Source organism: Rhipicephalus microplus, chromosome 5, assembly GCF_043290135.1.
Source record: "Rhipicephalus microplus isolate Deutch F79 chromosome 5, USDA_Rmic, whole genome shotgun sequence".
In the NCBI taxonomy this organism is placed as follows: domain Eukaryota; kingdom Metazoa; phylum Arthropoda; class Arachnida; order Ixodida; family Ixodidae; genus Rhipicephalus; species Rhipicephalus microplus.
In genome coordinates this window covers 31,377,422-31,399,505 of record NC_134704.1, presented here as the reverse complement: position 1 = coordinate 31,399,505, position 22,084 = coordinate 31,377,422, and the positions used below count along the sequence as shown (strand labels likewise).

At 45.0% G+C, this 22,084-nt stretch overlaps 3 protein-coding genes across 3 annotated transcripts in view; 1 reads left to right on the top strand and 2 right to left on the bottom strand.

Annotated features, from left to right (window-relative positions):
- Window positions 1-22,084, bottom strand: part of LOC142817717 (uncharacterized) — a 146,366-nt gene that overhangs the window by 114,326 nt on the left and 9,956 nt on the right. The window lies entirely within an intron of this gene.
- On the bottom strand, window positions 280-5,215 carry LOC119174760 (popeye domain-containing protein 1). The gene is made up of 2 exons (XM_037425805.2): window positions 4,099-5,215; window positions 280-441 (listed from the first exon to the last, which is right to left on the bottom strand). The coding sequence occupies exons 1-2, from the start codon at window positions 4,967-4,969 to the stop codon at window positions 368-370; spliced, it is 945 nt and encodes a 314-aa protein (XP_037281702.2). The 5' UTR covers window positions 4,970-5,215; the 3' UTR covers window positions 280-367.
- On the top strand, window positions 6,786-19,047 carry LOC119174761 (DDB1- and CUL4-associated factor 4). Its single transcript, XM_037425806.2, has 3 exons — window positions 6,786-7,653; window positions 8,330-8,815; window positions 18,600-19,047. The coding sequence occupies exons 1-3, from the start codon at window positions 7,090-7,092 to the stop codon at window positions 18,855-18,857; spliced, it is 1,308 nt and encodes a 435-aa protein (XP_037281703.2). The 5' UTR covers window positions 6,786-7,089; the 3' UTR covers window positions 18,858-19,047.

Below are 22,084 nucleotides of genomic sequence, written 5' to 3'. Positions count from 1 at the left end.
AACCTTTTTTTCCGCAAAGCCATTGTAAATAAGCATCTTGTGCCACGCTTGCTAATTGTAGCAGCTGTGTTGTTGCACCAGAAAAAAAAAAAAAACTCATCTCCTTTACTCACAGTGCCATGGTCACACATTCATGGAGTGGAAAATAAAAAAATGCCACACGTCACTGGTCTGTGTTGTGTTTAAGCGGAGCCAGCGTTCTCACAAGCCACCGTGTGATCAGTGGCTGCGATGTCTGGGAACTGGATTCTAAGGTGGGTGACAAAAGAAATGTCGACGTTTGAAACACGGAAAAACAGTTTAATGATGAGAAATGTAATTGGCAACCATGATGTGTGACCTCTCAGCAAATGAGGTACCAGTGAATCTAAACTGCCGTCTCGGGGTCTGAATGGTAGCAAGGTCTCCGGCCCCAGCTCCATACGCTCACCAAACCGTCCTCTGTAAATGAAAAGAAAAAAAAAAATCACTCAACGGCATATGAAGAGCATACATTTCTTTGCAGACAAAGACGCGCAGGAGGAAAAGGCTTGTTTCCAATGGAAACTGACTCAAATAGCACAACTTATTGCGATCGGCTACCAAGAAGTGAATCGTGACCAACGATTTGAACATTAGCCAGCGTGAACTACCTGTCGTCGCACTAGGGTGCCTCGCGACTGGCGCCATTGGCGTCCTAATAGTACAGCCATCATTCGATGAAACAAGTGGATCTGATTGTTTCAGAATCTTTGCAACTGCAGTTTTTTGACTGACCCAAAATAGCTGTTTTTTTTTTTTTGAAAGTGAGCATTCGTGAGTACCTTCAATCAAATTGGTCACATGACTACTGCAAATTTCTAGTGAGCGCATTCTAAACCAGGACACTACCAGACAATACATGGGAAAATTAAGTAGACTTTGGCAGCACTAGGTGAGTAAATGGCAAGTCACGCTATGCATCTCTGTGCAATTAACTACTTCTGAAGGAAAGCCTGAAAAAAAAATATATATATAGTGCTCTCAAATGCATACCATTCATGCTTTGCTAATGCGAATGTGTAGATATTTAGTCCGAAATACTAAATGTAAATATATTGTCTGGCTAGTGTTCGAATGCCGCAAAATACCTCAACTCCTCCCTAAGAAGCACAATACATCTAGAAGTCAAATGGACTTCATTCTTAGGGGGCTGGAAAAATTTATTATGTGCTTTTAATGCTAAAAATAAGAACACTGGGATGTGAACATTTTATATCGACTGCAAGAACATTTCAAGGTGTTCAATTTGGTATCAAGTATCATTTTTGGGCCACTATTCGTCAATGTTCACCTTCATAAAATATAGGGGGCAACCCAATGGTACAGAAATGGAAAGACTTAACAGACTCGAATGCAGCCAGCCTGCAATGGTAAGTATCACTATGAGATGTCGCTATATATTACTATCAGTATTAAAGCTATTCCTTCATGTGCTTCGTTAACAGTCTAGATGGCGCTCTGCAGCAAGTGGAAGTAGGGTTCCTCGATGCGCGCTCTCCCCTCCGCCGCCTTGGCGCGCTCATCGAGGAACCCTAAGTGGAAGATACAAGATGGTACTAGAAGGCAGTGAAAGGAACTTTTCCGATTATAGCAGCAAATGTTTTGAGGGAAGTTCACCAGAATACAAGCGTCGAGAGCTATGCCATACAACCATTGTACATATCGAAGAAAGCAGACAACACATAAGCACTATCATTGCATTCAATGGTGATTGAAAGCTGTGATGACCGTGCGAAGTCTTAGGACATATGTACAGTCCCCCACACGGGGGGGGGGGGGGTCAGTGGGGGACATGGGGGGGGGGCTGGAGCCTCCCCAAATTTTGCCGCCCCTCCCCCCACCAAAAAAAGGGAAACTTAGATTAAAGAAATGCAAGGCAAAACTACCCCGCCTCTATGCCACCCTGACCAAACACTTCCTCGGTGCTCCCTCTGCCCCTGCAGTAAGCCTGGCACTGTCTCTTTCCCCACATAGCATTGCAGGCGCCAGTTCTTGCATTCTTCCATATACAGTGATTGATGATAATGATGATGATCCTTGTTATTCTGGCACACACCCACAAAGGGGGATCGGCCAAGAACCGGGCAGCAGGAATCTAAGCAGCTCCATAACTTTTTTCTTTACTAGGCACAACTGACACTGAAGATGAGAATGAAGAAACATGCAAGAAAGGGGTTTATAGCTTGAACTATGTCTAAAACTACCTGGTGCATTCAGTGAAATTCTTCATCCTTTTAAAGATTTCAATATTCCGTAATATTCCATAATTAGGTTTGTTATATTAACTGTTCCTAGCTTATACGAGAAATATTGCGAAGAAAACACTGAAAAAAAATTCACCTTATAAGAGGTGAACATGGAGAGCGTCAATCTCAAACAAAAAACAGCCCTATTGTTCTGCAAGGTGAAAAAGCTAATCAAAATATTAGCCATTTGTTTAGGGTGTTTGTTCACTGTATGTATATGACGAGAATTGTATGGTTAGCACTGCTTTTGAGATATTTACCGCTGAAACGTGGTAAATGCAATTAGAACAAAAATTGACAAGTTTAAGGCTGGATGATCTTTAGCTGCTTGACACGTGTATGGAAAACCGCAGACTACAATGAAAACATACGTGCTTTTAAGGCTGGGCTAGTGCTATGATTTCTGCAAAGCGAACACAGTTGCACTACTGTCGTGCTTCTATCTCGCTCCTAACAGAGCTCAGTCACGAATGATTTTCTGAATGACAGCTAATGAAGCTAAACCGTTCTGCTTTAGGTCATTTCACAGGAGTTGCCAGTGCAGTGAAATGAAGTTAATGCTAGCCAAGGTGAAAGGAAAGAGTTCATAAACAAGATGGTTAGATAGTATTTTAGACACCAGAAAAATATATAGGCAAGCTTTAAAAAAACTCTCTGGTGTTTACATACTTGTATCACTAGGTGCCACCGGCGAATTAATACTTCATAAGTGCACCAGAATAAGGTGGACTACACTAGGAAAGGCTGTCTAAAAAAAAAAAAAAAAAAAAAAGCTGTCCGGGCACTTAGGTTCACATGTGATCTATTTCACAGCTCGACACGTTGCACCGCAGCTCAAATTGAATTCTTGAGCAAGTCTCGTTAAGTCGTTGCAGTAGAGACAGCATAGTAAATTACAGCACAGAGTTCTAGGAACAAAGCTAAACTAAAGCTCTGCATTTGCTTCGCAAGCTGCACCTTAGCACACCAGGTTTTTGCAATTGCAAGATGCTGAGATTAAGTAAACGCTCTGAAGCGAGCATCTGTTTTGAAGCATTCGCGCACAATGCAAATACACATTGCACTAATACTATTTTGTCTTGCACTGTGTAAGAGCCATTTGCCAGAAAGTGTGTATGAGAGTATACTCAAACGATGTATAAAGTGTTCATGTACTAAGTGGATGTGTGGAGGCCAAAATAGTATTCAAAATATTCCACACTCAGATTGCTTTATATTCAATTACTCAATTTTCTACTGAGCCATCTGTAGGCAAGGGCTTCACTAAGCTCACTGTTTGGCTAGCAAGCTGATCACTTAATGCAAAATGCCACCAGGCCACAAACTCCCCGACACCTTGTTGATAGCAGGCAACTTTGATTTGAGACATCACATCACGCGGCACATTTAAGCAGCGGAGAAGCCACACCAATCCTAGACCGTAAAAAAGAAAAGGAAAGGTGCAATGTAACTTCAAATCAACTCGTATCACAACATGCCTTTTCAACCCACCAATTTTTGTGCACAAGCTTCTTACAAAAAGTAAGAGTCCACACTTATGGATAAAGATGTTATGCAGCACAGTGCTTAGCGTGTGTTCGTTGCCATGGCTCGGACCATTACAACCGATTGCAGTGCTACCATATGACCACAAAATTTTCTCCCAGACCACCCCCTCGAATAATTCTACCAGTGCGTGAAACAGCAAGGTAAGTTCAAAAGCTGCGTCATTTGAACTCGTTCTTTTGCCACAGCTGCTCGATCATGCGTAGAACGCCTATGGACCAGAAATTCTTGATAAGCTGAGACGATGGGGTGACGACTGTGCAGTGAGCTACGCGCAGCGTCTCACCCTTTTCTCCGTGAGACGCTTTGCGAACAGCGTTCTCTTTCATCTGTATGAGAAGCTTGGTCGTCTCGGAAGCGTTCTCGGCGTGCGGGTTGTTCTGCGTGGATTCGGTGACGAAGAGCAGCTTTCGCACGACGTCCTTGCCGACCACGTTGTCGAACACGGCCTGCAGGAAGGTGTCGCCGCTGATGGTGAGCTTGAGCTTGTCGCGGTTCCAAACGACCACGCGGCAGCGATCCATCGCCGTCATGGTCACTTGGAATTTGTCGCCGCCGGTTCCGCACACGCCGAACCACTCGGGCGAGTCGAGGAACTCGAAGCGATCGACGATCTGCAGCGGCCGGCCCTTGTGAGACACGAGGAATCTGCCGCTCAGCAGGAGCGTGAGGCTGTCTGCGCGCGTGACGTGCTCCACGGCGTACGTCTCGTGCGGCTCGACATCCTTGAGCACCTTGACGCACGACGCGGCCGCCTGGAACTGCTGGCGCGACACCTTGAGCGGCTGGAAGAGTTCGCGGTACACAACTTCCATGTGGGGCGCCAATCGCACCGGCCGCAGTACATACATCAGCACGCACACATGCACTAGGTTGATGGCAGTGAAGAACGCGTTCCACACCATGGTGTCGAAGGCGCACAGAATGACGTAGCCCCACAGGGCGAAGAAAAAGCTGCCCAACGTCAGGCACATGCGCAGGTAGAGGAGCCCGTAGAGACCCGCGGGCGCCATGTACGAGAGGAAAAGAAAGATGTTGGCCAGCTGGAAGAGTATGTGGTTCGTGGGCAGCCATGTCGGACACACGGCCGTCGCGAAGTAGCTGCCCATGGTGAACGCGGGCACCGTGTCGGACGCGTTGCCCGCAGCCGACGACATCGCGTCAGGACGACCGCGCACCGACGCACTGAAGAGGGCTTGTGGTCTGCGGCAGCATATCCTCGCGATCAGCAGATAAAAGCGAGCGAGATACCAACAACGCCTGGCGTGCCGCGCTCATCTTTTACGCTAGGCGACGCAATCCAGCACGACTCCGTCGCTGCCTCTGCGGCAGCCTCCAGCGCCCGCATGCAGCTTTCACTGAAGCCAATGAAAACGAAGTGAAGAGCGTGCGGCCGCACGTGTCGCTAGAGGAAGCTCGCTTGCTTGCTCCCGAGTGTAGAGCGAGCGCAAAGAAAAAGAAAAAAAAGCAGGGGTCTCGATCTGCAGCGTTTGAGCGCAGCGCATTTTTCTGGTCAGAGTGACGCAGAGAATGTAATGTGCGCGGTCGTAGTAAAATAAACACAACAGAGGAGGAAAATCGCTTATCCGCTTGGCTCAATGAATCATGCATGAGATAACTGATTGGTTGAAGTAAGCGAGCAACATCTAGAAAAGTCGCGCCAACAAATAAAAAAAATCAGCGAGCTACAACGTGCTCGATGCGTGGTTCACAACTTTGAAGGCACTTTTTTTTTTCTCACGTCAGTTTGTTTAGTTTAGTTCTACCGTGTGGTAGAGTGTAGTGTAGTTCTGGTTTAGTGGGCAGCACCTTCTCTAAAAAGATGCCTGCGACATCACGCGCTTTGCCATGAGCACGGGAGGTTCCTTGTAGTTTGGTGCTTTCTCCGCAAAGAGCGCTCGCAGACAACACTACTTTTTTTTGCTCGATTCAACAGTGGCGTCATCACAAAGACACATTGTGTTGCCTCCGAGACGCCAATAGACATTGTTTTAACCTCAGAGGCAGCAAGGCTTAAAGCAACCGCCGCAGCGAGCGCTCAAAGCTGAATGGGAGAAATGGGGGAAGAGCGTTGGGCTAGGAAGGTTTTCAGCTATACTTGTACATGAAGAATGTCGATACAAAATGGAGGAAGCGAACTAGGAAATTGACTGGTAAATACACGTGGGTAAGTACTCAGAAAACAGCAGGTGGCCAAACCAAAAAAAATTATTGGTTAAGAAGAAAGTGAAGGAAACGGAGACTTACATGTGGAGAGTTGGCATGATTAAGAAGTCCGCACTAGAGATCTATCAAGCTTTTAAGCAGGAAATTGCCAAGGAAAGAATCTATGATAATACTCGGGGTATACTGTTTGAGGCCAGGACGGGAGTATTGCGAACCAAGACATATCGGGCCAAATACGAAGGGGTAGACACGGTATGCAGTGCATGTGGAGAGGAGGAGGAAACTGTCGAACACTTGATATTGTTCTGTAAAGACTTCACCCTATAGTTCAGGATGATGGCGCAGAGTTCTTCAAAGCACTGGGGTTTAGGGACAGGGAGGGCAAAATAGACTTTAAGCGGGTAGAATTAACTAGAAGGTTATCTGATTGGTGGCTAAAGGGAATGCACGAGTGAAAATAATTATTTCACTTCAAAGTACCAGTCCTAAACTTCACTATTTAAAGGGGAAAAAAAGATAAATTTAGTGGTTAGTTAACTAAGTATTACGGCTAGCTGGCATTAGCCGCCGCCCGATCTAAAGGGTAGAGCCACATTTATCCATCCATTTATTGAGAGAGCAGAGGAGAGAACAAAAAAAAAACATGAGAAAGCCGGGAACCAGCTTTTTGTATCAAGTCGCAGGCATCTTTTTAGAGGAAGCGTTTATTAAGGGTACAGTGTACTAGAAGGGGTTCCAGTACACTGTAGAGGGGGGGGGTGGTGCTACAGCGGTGGATCACAATGAGTAAAATCCAAGTCAAGTCAAATCCAGTTCCAATATAGAGCAAGCGAGGTGTTGTGTACTATGTTCTGCGCACCGTGGTTCTGTCACGGAACACCTGGTTCTGTGGTTCTGTACTTCTGTAGGAGGCACTGCGCCGTGCTCCCAACCGGGCTGCGGAAATTAGGTGCCTTGTTCCTCTTCTAACCACTACCGCCACCACTTCTGTGGGGTGTTCTTTGGCAAGCGCAGCCGCACAGCGTTCCGTGTGTGTAGTACTGCGTTCGCTGGCAAAGCGTCTTGTGTTAGATCAAATACACCTTTGCAGCTGTGCAGGGACGGACAGAGAATGAGAGGCAGTCGGCAACGCCAACGACGCCGTGGCAGGCACGGTGATCAGCTGGACAGCGCTACTTCGTCGGGAGGTGACAACGGGCAGGACGATGCGTTTCATTTGCCGGGCTTCTATTACGACGCCTCTCAACGGCGCTACTTTCGAGTCACGCCTGGCCAGAACAGGCACAACCCGCTCACGATGGCATCCATCGATGCCAAGCTGTCGGAAAAGAAGTGCCGAGAAGTCGTCAAAGCGAGTCTTCAGCGCAGCGGCAACACCGCTCTGCCTCGGAGTCTGAGTCGCATGCAGATTGGACTGCTACCGTACAGCAAGTTTGCTGCATCAGTGCAACGCGTGCGCATGGCGTCGCTCAAAGGCACCGTGCAGGCAGAGATTGGGAGCGGTGGCGAATGCACCTACCTTTCGGGACTGCGGGATTCGGATACAGCATTGTGCGTCGGCGCGTGGGCCACTGAAAATGGAGACGGCCGTCGCGGCTACGACCTCCGTTTTGTCGACCTCGCCAGCTCGACGAATGACCGCTGGAAAACAATCGCCTCAAATCTAGCACATAAGGTAATTCTTCCACACACGTGTTTGACGAAAACGATAAATTTAGCATGTGGAGCGCACAAAGTAAACAATTACAAAAGGCATCGCCTGCTTTATCTAGGTAATGTTTATTGTGGCAATGAAGTGTAGCGTGAATGTAAACTGGCAGTCACAAATGTCACTCATGATGCAGCAGCACACGTGCTATCAGCACGATTTCACCAACCTTTTGAGCCATGCAGTCACAGAAGTGCAGTTTACATTGAAAACATACACTACACGTCTAGGTTTTTTGTAGGTTCAAATAATTGTAGTGTTGATGTCCTGGAGATGTCTTTTAGTAGCGCGCATAATTTTTAATATTTGGATATAAAAGCACACTCTCTTATTCTGGTTGGTACATGCTTGGTGCAAAGGGACAGTGCTTTAGAGAAGTATAGGGGCAAATAGCATACACAAACAATGTATCGTCCAAGAGAGCCAAGTACAAATTTCCTACTAATCAGTGCATGTGAACAGCAGGTACAAATGTATGTTTGCTCTTGTGCATGTGTCAACTTTTAAGTGGTGAAACACCCATGATCATGGGGTATCACTAATGAAGGATCTTTCATCGCTTCATGCTTCCATTTTCCCCCTGAACTTTTGCCTTATTTGCATTTCAGTGTTAGTGTATTTTACATTTGCACTTTCATTTCAGGTGATGGACATCAGTGTTTGTCGTCAACCTGACGGAACAACCTACACACTTTGTGCATATGTTCCCTCAGACTTCATGACAGGCTTTGGAAGTACCATGAAGTTGTTCTCCATCAATGGCGGAGAACTACGAGGAGTGTGGGCTGCCTTTTATAATACTATATATAGCTGTGCCATGTCAACTGGAAGGCGGGCCTTTGCTGCTGGCATGGAAAAATATGTAGGCCATCTGCGAATTCGGGAGGCTGCAATGAAGAGCTCGCTGGTGATTACCCGTGAACGCGCACTCAGTGTGGAGTTTAGTGAAGACGGCAACCTTCTCTTTGCGGGAACACACCGTGGTAATGTGATGTGCTTTGACTTGCGCGACCGACCACGTTTAGGTCCCACTTTTGTGATTCCTGTTCATCGTGGTGTGGTGTCCCTTAGAGTGATTGGCCCTAGCCTGACGATGATTGCAAGTGCCTACGATGGAAACCTGGTCCTGGTGAGTTGTGTATTATGTATTTGTCGGGTTACTGTCCCCCATGTCTGTAGTTACTACTACTAATTATGGCAAAGAAGTGCATCAGTGTCTATGTGTTTCTTGAATATGATTCCAGAATCTCTCATGTGTACTGGCATTTGTATTATGATTTTTTATCTACACATTTCTTTTTCTTCCCAGTATACAGTAGACTAGAAGGAATTCAGTTTACCTTAGACGTACCAAACATATGTAGCTTTGCAGTGTCTGGGAGAAAGGGGATCCTGGGGGTTGAGTGGACGCCGGGTGATAGGACCTTTAGGCCCCTCGGCAGAGGCAACACACGCCTTTGGCCCCGGCTTCACCTAGACGGCACCCTGGCCTGACCCACCCAGGGGAAATTGGCAGTCGCCTTTTCCAGTCTCTCCCTCCTTACATCTTTGTCTTTATCTCTCACTTTTTATCTGTCCCGTCTTCTACTCTCATCTGTTTACTTCTTGGTGGCTAGGGTTAACCCTGTGCAAATAGCGTACCTTGGCCTAAGCGCATTGGGTTATAGCAGTGTTGTACGGTTGACGTCTGCAAGCTTTCAGCGTCTGCAAACTTGCAGCATCCCCTCGTTGGGCTCCATGGTGGGCGGTCACCAACACTGTTGAATAAAAATAAAACCGGCATGCATAGAGCATTCCCTTTAGTTACCAATCGTATCGGCTTGAAGCGGGTACGCACCGATGACATACACTTTTTCAACAGGCCAATCGAAACATTTCCTCACTTTCATGTCATTCACTGTATGAAAACTAGAAAGCAAGCCAGGACCGTCTCTCCCTTCGTAGTTGCTAAATGTCTTACCGAAACTCTTGGCACTGAATACAAGGTAACCAAAATGGCTAGTGGAGACCTTCTCCTCGAAATTCGAGACAAAGAACAATTTGAAAAGCTAGACCGTCTCTCAGCTTTCGGTGACATACCGATAACCATAACACCACACAGATCAATGAACACAACTCATGGAGTGGTATCTGACACGAACTTACTTGACCTGACAGAGACTGAACTTTCGGAGAAGTGGAAGTCAAAATGTGACCAATGTACAGAGAATTGTCACCATAATAAACAACAAGGAAACACCAACCAAACACCTGATACTCACGTTTGCGTCTAGTAAATTGCCAGAAACCATTCAAACAGGGTACACGAAGACCTCTCTCAGGCCATACATACCAAACCCCCTTCGTTGCTTCCAATGTCCGAGGTATGGCCATGGCTCTAAAAGCTGTCGTGGTCGCCAGACCTGTGCACAATGTGGAGTCCTGGGCCACGTGTCTGAGAATTGCAAAGAGCAGCCGCACTGTGTAAACTGTGACGGAAAACATGCTGCATATTCACGTTCGTGTCCATACTGGAAGAAAAAGGGATAACGCTGAAGGTGAAAGAAAACATTTCTTTTAAGGAAGCAAGGAAAAGGGTCTCACTATTCTATGGCCCAACATATGCTGACGCGGTGTGTCAGGGGGCACCGCCGCACCAGCCCTCGCCACTCCCTCGGCCCGCACATACCGAGCCGGTGGTTGTGGCACCTGCCCCCAAGGCGGCTGTAGTCCAGACTACTACGCCTACTCCCTAACCGAGACAGGAGACTCCAGGGTCTCAAGGCCTCGCCTCACCAGCCGAGGTCCGGAATTTGAACAACCAACTCGCAGGCGCGGACGTCCAGTGCCTCCGAGGAGGCAATAAATACGTCGGTACCCTTGGTGCCGAAAGAGCGTCGTGGCTCCTTAGAGCGCGTCGAAAAAAAAAAAAAGCACATAATGGGGCCTGGTGACGGACCTGTTACTTAAAATGAAACTTCCCACCGAAACAGCCACTTGTTCTTAGTACTCAGCACTACATTACTTCCACCATGAACACTCAAATAATACAATGGAATGACAGGGGCCTTCTAGGAACAGTGACGATATCCAAGAACTCTTACACGAACACTCGCCAAAAGTGGTGTGTTTACAAGAAACACACTTAAATCCAAGACACACCAACTTCTACGTAAATACGCCATTTTCCTGAAAGAACCGGAATGATGCCGTGACATCATCAGGAGGTGTTGCCATTATAGTGAATCAAAAGATTGTACGCACACACTTTCAACTCCAAACATCCCTTGAGGCAGTGGCGATTCGAGCTGTGCTTTTCGACAAACTGATCACGATTTGTACTCTTTATGTACCTCCGAGCTATCAGCTGCAAAAACATGACTTCCAGTCCTTAATCGATGAACTTCCAGAACCTTTTGTTCTCCTTGGAGACTTGAATGCGTCTAGAAAGCCATGGGGCGACTCTCGTTGTGACGCCCGAGGTCGACTGATAGAACAGTTTCTTCTCTCTTCCAGCGCAAGTCTCCTGAATCAAAAAGAACAAATCTATTATAACCTCGTTAACAATACCTATTCCTCCATAGACCTAAGCATAGTGTCTCTGCTTGTGCCTCTACTTCACTGGAAAGTCATCACGAATCCCTACGGAAGTGACCATTTTTTCATAGTTTTGAGCACACCTACATCAACTGGATGCTGCCACAGGTTCCCAAATGGCTATTAAGCAAAGCCAACTGGGAACAGTTTTATACCATCACTCATTTAAGTTGGCGCGACATATGCACTTCAAGCATTGATGCGGCTGTAAACTACTTCACAGCATTTCTGATTGATGCAGCTACAGAATGCATCCCACAAACGAATGGACACCCTGGAGAACGACGTGTGCCATGGTAGAACTCTGAGTGGCGAAATACGTGCAAGCAGCAAGACAAAGCGTGGAGGCTGCTTTGGAACTCACCGACAGCCGAAAATCTTGAAATCTTTAAGAAAATGAAGTCTCAGGCCAGGAGAACGCGTTGGCAGGCCAGAAAAGAAAGTTGGCAGAAGTTTTTATCAGGGATCAACTCATATACACAGGAGGCAAAAGTCTGGAACATGGTTGGTAGGGTAGCAGGAAGACAAGTACACACACTCCCACTTATAAACACTCAGGGTGACACCTTGGAAGATCAGGCGAATTTCCTCGGTGCACACTTCGAACGGGTGTCCAGCTCGTCTCACTATACTGGTGCTTCCCTATAATACAGAACAAAAAATAGAAAAGCAAAAACTCGAACACAAATGTACAAAATAAGAGGGGTATAACCAAGCTTTCAGCTTAGCTGAGCTCGAAACATCACTGAACTTCTGCAGTGATTCCGCTCCAGGTTCTGATCGTGTGGTTTACGAAATGTTAAAAACCTACCGAACAAAATGCAAAAAACGTTACTTTGTTTGTACAATGCTATCTGGTTCTCTGGCGCTATCCCTGCTTCCTGGAAAGAGGCTATTGTTATTTCCATATTGAAACAGGGCAAGGACCCTGCTTCAGTTTCGAGTTATAGGCCTATTGCGCCTACAAGCTGCCTGTGCAAACTTATAGAAAAAATGATAAACTGCCGACTTGTACGTTTCCTTGAAACAAACAATATGCTCGACCCGTTTCAGTGCGGGTTTCAAGAGGGGAAATCCACCACTGACCACCATGTTCGTATTGAGGCACAGGTCAGAGATGCTTTCGTCCACAAGCAATACTTTTTGTGTTCCTTGACATCGAAAAGGCTTATGATACAACATGGCGCTTTAGAATATTAAAAGACCTGTTTCACCTTGGCGTGAGTGGCAGAATTTTTACTCTAATGAAAAGTTACTTGTCAAACCGGACATTCCGCGTTTGAGTGGGCAGCGTTCTTTCTCAAACATTTGTCCAAGAAACAGGTGTGCCGCAAGGCGGTGTACTTAGTTGCACACTTTTTATTATCAAAATGAGTTCTTTGCGCTTGTCCATTCCTGGCAATATGTTTTATTGTACATATGTTGTCGACGTCCAGCTTGGTTTTAAGTCTTGTAATCTGGCTGTGTGTGAGCGGCAGGTTCAGCCTAGTTTGAACAAATTCTCCAATTGGGCAGAATAAAACAGGTTTCGACTGAATGCACAGAAAAGCATGTGTGTCTTGTTCTCCAGAAAAAGAGGCATTCAATTGGAACCCTATATTCAACTGCATGGGCAACGTCTTTCTGTTAATACTGAACACAAATTCTTGGGCCTAATCTTGGACACCAAGCTAACCTACATACCACATATCAAATATTTAAAAAACAAGTGCATAAAAGCTATGAATGTTCTAAAAGTGTTGTCACGCACTAAGTGGGGAAGCGACAAGAAGTATTTAATGAATTTGTATAAAAGCCTCGTACGTACCCGCCTATATTACGGGGCAATAGCATATCAGTCTGCGACACCTACTGCCCTTAAAATGCTTGACCTTGTTCATCATCTAGGCATCTGCCTCTCTATGGGTGCTTTTTGCACTGGCCCCGTGAAAGCCTGTACGTAGAATCGAATGAATGGTCGCTCCACTTACAGAGATGTTACATGTCTTTTAAATATTATCTTAATGTAAATGCAGACAAAGATCACCCATCACATTCCGCAATTGATGACATGTCAAGCCTTGCTGTGTTTGAGAAACGACCTTCTCTGAGATAGCCTTACTCACTCCATGGGAGGGGCCTAGTGAAGGAAACCGGTGTGCCACTTGAGCACCGTTTGATGGCTCCCGCAATATGTCTGCCACCGTGGCAGTGGCAGGCGATAGATTGCGACGTCTTTTTCTTATAGGTTATGAAGCATGCGCCAATTGCACATATTCAGACATACTTCTTAGAACTACAACATAAATACACATGTCCTGAATTCTTTACGTATGCTTCAAAGTCCGACACTTCTGTCTCATACGCAGCCGTTGGCCTATCTTTTTCAAAAGCTGGCGTCCTGCACTCTCATACAAGCATTTTCACCGGCAAAGCTTATGCGATATTTGCAGCTGTTAAACACATTAAACAAATAAAACTACAGAAACAATAATATATACAGATTATCTAAGCGTAGTAAAAGCTCTGAACACCTAAAAAGCACAAAAAATCTGTCCTTGTCTCGCTTAATTCACTCCTATGCACAGTGTGCTCATCCAAGCAGCATGTTGTAGTCTGCTGGGTGCCAGAACACCGCGAAATACAAGGCAACATTCTGGTGGTCGAGCTAGCTGGATCCGCCAGCAAAACCGCTGCCAATACATCGACACCAGTTCCTGCACTCGACTTGAACCTTTCTAAAACGAAAGCTCAGGGTTTATTGGCAGAGCACATGGGTCACACACACAGGTAATAAATTGCATGTCATCAAGCTGCAACTTGGCCATTGGCCGCCAGTATCAAAATCACGCCACACCGAAGTAATACTTGCAAAGTTAAGAACAGGACATACATATACTACACATTCATTTCTTTTGTCTGGTAGCGATCCACCTTTGTGTGATAGATGTGGAGAAGCGCTCACCGTACTCCACGTTCTGATCCAATGCAAAGAATAAGACACGCTAAGAAGACAACACTTTCCACGACCTTACCGACAACAGATACCACTTCATCTTGCAATGTTCGTCGGTAGGGAACCACTTTTCACACATAAATCATTGTTAGCTTTTATGAAAGACGTTCGTAGCTTTCATATCATATACCCGATCAATCCGTAGCACGAGCTCTCCAGAGAGGTCTCTGCTGCGGTGGCTATACTCAACAAAGCACTTGCCTCACGGCTCTTGAATGCAAGGGTGTGAATGATCGAGGCATTAGTGCTTATGCCATACATGTCCATCATTGTTTTTTATTATCACAAACTTTTGCATTCCATTAACATGACACACTTTTCACGGCATGGTCATGATTTTATTACTTCTATGTTTTTACCCGCCTTAGGGCGAGGAATTTTAAGGCCCCTATACAGCCGCTAATCACAATCATTGTTCACATCTCTTGTCTCATGAACTGGTGCTCTTTGGCCATCAAATGGCCCTTGCGCCACAAAACATCAAACATTATCAACCAAACATATCTATGTGACATCGTCAGTTGTAAGTTGTAATAAAGTGAGAGTGAAGCTTTCGTTTATATATTCATATAATGAATATATGCTTGTATTGAATATTTTATACAAAAGAAGTGTCTTCGTCATCGGATGGTGCGCAGCTGAGGCGTAGCCAACAATATTTGTTTCTGAGGGTGTGTGTGTGGGGGGGGGGGGGGGATCCCTAATTTGTATGTGCTGTTCCGAATGACTGTAGTGTGCAGGTGGCCACTTAGAAGGAGCTGAATGAACTCTCAAGAACCATACCGCCGCTCACTGCATATTAAAGAGACTTTTAAAAGAAAGATACATCCAATCGTATTAGCACGCAACCCTTTTGTAATGAAAAGAAAAGAACAGTTTTATGATGAGAAGAGGCAGAAAGAAAAACTGAGTAGCAGTGGTGGCACTGTCTTCGACCTATTACAACAGCTTGACCCTAACATCACAGATTTTGAATATGTTTGCATCAGCCATCCTGGTTTTGTCGGCAAAAGCATGAACAAATTATATTCTAAAATTACCGAATTGTATTCTGTATTACCATGCCACTTTCTTCCTGCTGTTTATATTCAAAAATCCCTTGAAGTTTTATTATGATTGTTAGCACATGTGCTTTCTCAGTTGTCCTTGCTTTGCCTTGCATCACCTAGTGCTCTGTACTGATTTTTCTTTTCGGTCATGTGAATGTGATACGCCTTCTGTAAAGTACAGCCAAAATAATCCCTCTGTATTATTCTTAACTTTGTCTACTTTATTTTTGCTTCTTACACAGTTATATTCACTTGAGTTAGCTCTTCTGTCAAGGGGATTCGGGAAACAAATATGTCATTATGTGGGCGTCCTTTGAATATACAGCACCAAACATTTTCCTTATTACTTGGTGCAATGACATAATAGAGTTCGCATCATAATAATGAGAATAATTAGGAGCCATCTTAAAATCTCAAAAAGAGGATTGGAAAAACATTGTAATGTCAAATGGTTCATTTTCTTATGAACGTCTCAATGAGCCATTTGAGATAAATTTTTGTATGCGCAGATTTTATTTTTTATTATTTTCTTTTCTTAATAGGTAACTTGATGATACATCATGCGTTATTGCCATAGGTATTAGGGGCACCACCTGTGTCATGCATCTGAACTTATTCACCACGAATACCTGAAACAACAGCTCTTCTTTTTAGTTATAATTCTTTTATACAAATATGCTGCAAGCACTCTTTTTTTTTTCATTTGGGTGTGTTTGGGTCTACGTCACAAAAAACTTATGACTGCTCGGCGCAAGCCGCTCGCAGTGTTTCGTTAACTTCGAGATTGTCTCAGATTGTGCTGCTTAAATTACACACTAATCCTGCTGCGGCGGCCAAATGTCAATGGAGGTGAAATGCGGGAGGCATATGTACTTAGATTTGGTACCATGTTAAGAAACACCACATGGTCGAAATTTCCGGAGCTTTACACTTTGGCTGTCCTCATGATCATATCCTAGTTTCGGGATGTAAAAACAGAACAATTATTGTTTAGATTATGTGCAGTATGCATACTTTTGTTTGTTTATGAGCTTACGCCTTCATCAGAGACAATACTGGTAGGCGGGATTAATGCTGTATTAATACAAGACGCATTCTGCTGATCAGATTACCAAAGGCCGATGACACTTATTGCTGCTGTTGCGACTGGGGTACTTTAGTCGGGACCTGGAGCCATCGAAGCGTCAGGGCAAAGACGAACCGAGGAGACGGGGCTGAAAACCGGAAACATTTATTTGCAGTATTTACATGGTTAAGTAGCGTGATACATGACAAAAAGGAAGAGCAGCCACGAGCGTCTCTGCACTTGCATTTTATACCCTCCCGTCTTCCCAAGATTCCTTTTGAGGGAAGACAATGGAGTCCAGAACTTCCAATTGGATTGTCGTCTTTTACTGCTTTCACAAAGAGGCAGTCACGACCCCTTCCAGGAAAGGGGGAAAGGCACGCACCGATCGTCTACTATGGAGGAGGCAGTACACACACAACATACAGCACAGCTGGCATGGTGCATTGACCTTGAACTAATGCCCAGAGTCGATCCCTCTGGTTTGGCAATGTTCAATTAAGGATGACTCATGGAGGAGGCCTTGCTGCCAGGCAGTTTGTGGTGCGCAGGAAAAAAAACACCCGAAAGGCACTCCAGTTCCTCCAGCACTCGATTCATTGTCAGGTGCATTCCGATGACTTCAACAACGCACATGGGACCAGACTTTCTAGACAGCCCAGACAGCAAAACAGGTCTTTCCTGGTAATCCGTCGTCCGTGCGGGCCCAAAGGGCTTGAGGCGAGCTGGTGGACCTAAAGCATTCGCTGTGCTCTTGCTTTTAGAAAGCGCGGTAAAGTCCGAATCCTTACACGCGTCCTAAGCGGGGCCAAGGCACGGGGGATGATCACAACACTACTATTAGAGCACAGGGCACTTTGCTTGTACTTATAATTACTCAGTTTTCTAGGCACAAGTCAGCTCATTAGTCAGTTTCATTTCTACCAGAGTGACTGCTGCTTTCTTCATAGTCAAGTGACAATACAATAAATCAGAGGCATTTCTGATGTGTACATGTCCTCTCGCTCACGAAAATAGATTGCACGTTATTGAGTGTGTTGATAAAGAATGGTTTACGCTGGCAAATAAGCAAAACAAGTAATAGCAGTTTTATGCACTCTATGTAGACCATCCTACATACATTAATGTTCCACAAAAATGACGCTACTGGCCTTGTTGCTGCTGTATACCAGTGATTTGGTATTGCACAACCATCTTTTTTGGACAAGCTGGAACTACCCACCGGTATTCACACCGTCATCCGAAGGCTTCTGATTGAAGCTCATGTGATTAGAAGCAATCCGCCAGTTTGTCGGCAAGTTCAGCAGCGACTCCAATCAATTACAAAAATAACAAGCAGGAATCGCTGTCAGCGAAGTGTCTGCAGAGCTGTCCTGTTAAGAGCTAAATCAAATCCTGATAAGTTCCATGGAGGTAAATAATTTACTTTGGGACAAAACTTTTTTTGAGATGCTAACAAATGTTTCATTGAGATGAAGTTGGCCACATTTCAGAAATTTTTAAGCCGTCATTTATTGGGCACGGACGTTTGCTTACTTGGATTATGGAGGTCTATAACAAATTTGCAAATGTATGGAAGTATCCAAAGATACAGCTGGCAAGTATCGTATCGTATAGAACAGCAGTATCTTCTATCTGTATCTCCAATACTTTTTCTCTGGGTATCTTGCATCGTATCGCAATGCAACATCAAAGTATTTTTCCCCAGCCCTAGCGAAGGGGCGCTGCGACGTGGCAGCCTAAAGGAAGCAAGCACGACGAGGCAGACACACGTTCTCTTAGTTTTTGTTTTTCTTGTATTATTTTTAATTCCGTGCATGCTGGTGACTAAAACAAAAACAAGCCATGTTTTTCATGTCCGAAAAACGCTACGTGTGGCACACGCTGCAGTTGCCTCCGGGGTGTTCTCTCGTATGCAATGCCGTTGTAGACGCTACATACGCAACTCATGATCTGTAATTCGTACATCGGCCAAAGTCCCGTGAGGGGGGGGGGGGGTGCTGCGACATGGAGGCTGGAGGAATTGAAAGTGCCGAACATTATCCGGGTGCACGCCATGGGGCGGAGTGTTCACACCAAAATCATTTTTCTTACACCGTGTAGCCTACTTTGATGTGCTTCTTTTTAGTTACTAATGGAAATGTTGCTTATGACAGGAGCAGCCTATTAAAAATGTACGGACTAAATGTGCACGCATTTTTCTCATTTTTGCCTCTCATTTATTTAGGTGGACCCCCGGAACAAGCACATTGTGCAGAGATTCAATGGTCACTGCAACAACGGGTTGAAAATGCCCCTAAGCTACAATGCATCCGAACAAACTCTGTGCTCAGCGGGACATGACAAAGTAGTGAGGCTGTGGAAAGTTGGTGAGGAAGATCCGCTGACTGCATTGATGCCAGGCAATGGACAGCACCAGCCATGGCCCTGGTACTCAAGCAAGCTGTTATGTGCAGCAGGTCACCAGTTCTTCACCTTTTCCTAATGGTGTCTAGTCATGAGCTACAAGAATTTTGTATCAAAGTCACGTGATGTTTCAAGCTTGTTGTATGATGTGCCTTCCGAGATGTGTGAAATACAAGTGAACACAGCTCATACCAAAGGACTGTATGTGGTTAACTGAGTTCCATATGTATGTACTCATCTACAGTCTGTAATAAAGTTATTGAACAATTGTGGTATATTTTGTATATGTATTTTTTATCTGTAGCATAGATACAGTTCAGCAATAATAATTTATTTCAAAACTAAATGTAGTAAGCAGTAACTTCTGCCACTGTGTGAAAACTACAGAAAGACTGTAAAAATATATCTGATGTCTGGTTCACCAAAATTACATGAGTAAATGTAGGCAGTTCCTTATCTTCGATTTATATGCTACATTACTTTATTAGAGTTTTCCATTGTTTGGATGTTTCTACTCACTTTGAAATCGAAACTTTATAATGAAAAAGGCTGCAGAGTGATTCAGTTTTGAATGCAGCTCTCTGTGTATTCCCTCTCTTACATGACTTTTTTTTATTTGTTGGCGTTTTTCTTCGCAAATTTTTTTTTTTGCACCCATCACTAACTTTCCAATTTGTTACAAGATGGAGAAGACCCCAGCTTGGCGATACATCATCAAGGTATCCTTGGCCCGTTCTTTAATTTATTGATTTTTGAAGCAGGTTTATTCTAGGGCAATGCAAACAAGTAGAGGGTTGTGTGTGGTACTTATCTGACTAAGACATAATTTGAGGGCCCAAATATCCTTCGCGAAACATTCACACTCGCTAAAGTTTTCTGCGAGAAGGTCTTAACTTTCTTTTTTGGTTCACATATTTTACTAAACAGGTTTTCAAACGATGCGCGGCGAACAACTCAGCAAAATTGTCATTTTGTCCCGCCAAGTTTCAAAACTCGCGAAAAGCGACAGTCTGTTTCAAGGAAGAAAAAAAAAAGGTGTGTGTTGGGGGGGGGGGGGGTGGACTCGCCATGTAACAAAAGCAAGAAAATGCGGTCTCCGAGACGGAAACGCGCATTGTTATCTCGGAGAGAGAGGAAGAAAATACATTTATTTAGTCCGGAGGGAAGATGACGAGATGCTTATACATCCAACTCCTGAGTCCTGACTAGACCCATGTTAGGACGGAGAGGCCTAGCCTTTCTGCCCTCTTACGGGCCTTCCAAACAGCCAGGAGCTGGACGTGGTGGCTGGGGTCGCTGATGGCAGCGGTCCACCAGGCTTCTTGACAGCAGTCCTGCAACGCAGGGCATTGCGAGAGCGTGTGTTTTAATGAGCTTACTTTTCCGCAGTCTAGGCATGTTGGGTCCATATCCGTATGCACCTTACTTGAGAAGCTCTTCGAGGGGTACGACTCCGTTTGGAGCATTCTCAGCGTGATAGATTGAGCTCTATTATGTTTATGGTGGGGGGATGGGAACACTCGTCTAATGTCCCTGTAGTGCGGAGGCTATGATTTTACGGTGGGCGACATCATTTGTCGACAGTCAGATGTCTTATTTCAACATGTAAGCAAAACAGCCTGTTCAACACAAGGAGGATTAAAAAAAAAAATGCTGGAGTGGAAGCTCTCGTAATGTCTTGCCAGCAGGAGGGAAGCCAGCTTTTGCCACTGACAAGATGTCGGGACATGTTCTTTTCTGATAGTGGCCACTTCGAGATCAAGTGGCATTAATGTGTTAGTGTAAATTCTACGTTAGTTCTATATTAAAAGATACTGGATCCCGACGAAATAACACACAGAAACGAGTACGGGTTACCGAATTTCCAAGAACTTTGCCTTTAATTAGAGGCTCTATAAGGAAAACTAGTAACACTAAGACACACTTGGAACACTATGTGACTCGAAAAAGTTTCCACATTACACTCGTTGGGCGTGCGAGGGAAACGCTCTGTTTTTAATCGCTAAACGATACTACTTTATTATGCCTCTAGTAAGATGGCCGCGTTTTTGCCAGAGGCACAGCTTTACTCCTAGGCGATGATTTCTACTCTAACATTTTTTTTTTAAATCTTCCTTGGTTTAACAATGTATAGCGTACTTCCAACAAGTGCGGAACAAATGTTTTCTTGCAGACATCCAAATATTCGCTGCTGGCTTCACCGTCCTGTCAAAGTATGGTTCCTAGAATACACCATAGTTAAAGCACAGAACACCTAGTTCAAAGCAACGCCTCTTCTAGGAAGATGCCTGCCGCATGAGGAAAAAAAAAAAACACAGCTGCCATACCCTTTTTCTCCTTCATTTTTAAAATGATGATGATGATGATTAAAGGCCTCCCCTTTGAATCGGGGTGACGGCATGCGCCATCTAGCCTACCTTAATAGTTCGAGTTTAAATTTTGTCCCTCAACTCGGATGTCTTTTTAATTTTGCCCAGCTGCTACTCTTGGCTGGGATGTTATTTTATCGACTTCTCTGCTTTTCCTCCACCAATACTGCAGCCGCTGCTTAGTAATACCTACTGCTGACCAGTTAATGCTTCCATCAACCGCGAAGCCCAGCGCCTCAGGAAGTGTGACCTTCCCCCATTTCTATCCGGCTGAATCTTTTGGCATTCCATGACTATGTGGTCGATTGTTTCTTTATTTATGCCACATCCAACACATGTCTCATCCTGTGACGAATATTTGCTCCTGTAAGTTAGAGTTCTCAAGCAGCCAGCCCGCGCCTCAAAGAGCAACGCACTACCTTTATTGTTGTCATAAAAGTTCTCTTTCCGGATCTCTTGTTTGCTTGCCTTGTAGATTCCCAGCGATCCCTTCTTTTCCATCCTCTCTTTCCACATGAGCGTCTGTTTCCCTCACTTGCTTTTTTACTCGCCCCCTTTGCTTATTTGCCGCGGTCAAGTTATATTTAGTCACCAGCTTTCGCGTCCTCTTCCGCCATTGGGTGTCCACACTTTTCAGGTACAGGTATCTGTGCACTCTGGCTGCCCAGTTCTTCTCATCTAAATGTCTAAGTCGCTCCTCAAACCGTATTTTACTTTGTGCTTCCCTCGCCTCAAATGAAGCCCAACCCATATCGCCTTGTACAGCCTCGTTTGTAGTCTTACTGTGAGCTCCCAGAGCTAACCTGCCGACTGCCTTTTGGTTAACCTCCAGCCCCGACAGGATATCTGACTTTAAGCATAATACGGCATTAGATGGTTCCTAAAAAATGTTCTCGGTCGCTGGCGTCACTTGTGGCGGACGGTGCAACAACGCAAC

Excerpts from the sequence above, each read along its gene's own strand:
- LOC119174760 (XM_037425805.2), bottom strand. The coding sequence starts at position 4,969 with ATGTCGTCGGCTGCGGGCAACGCGTCCGACACGGTGCCCGCGTTCACC. Across the intron at positions 442-4,098 it reads AGCGTCTCACGGAGAAAAGG|AGGACGGTTTGGTGAGCGTA; the intron begins GTGAGACGCTGC and ends TTTCATTTACAG.
- LOC119174761 (XM_037425806.2), top strand. The coding sequence starts at position 7,090 with ATGAGAGGCAGTCGGCAACGCCAACGACGCCGTGGCAGGCACGGTGAT. Across the intron at positions 7,654-8,329 it reads CCTCAAATCTAGCACATAAG|GTGATGGACATCAGTGTTTG; the intron begins GTAATTCTTCCA and ends CTTTCATTTCAG. Across the intron at positions 8,816-18,599 it reads ACGATGGAAACCTGGTCCTG|GTGGACCCCCGGAACAAGCA; the intron begins GTGAGTTGTGTA and ends TCATTTATTTAG.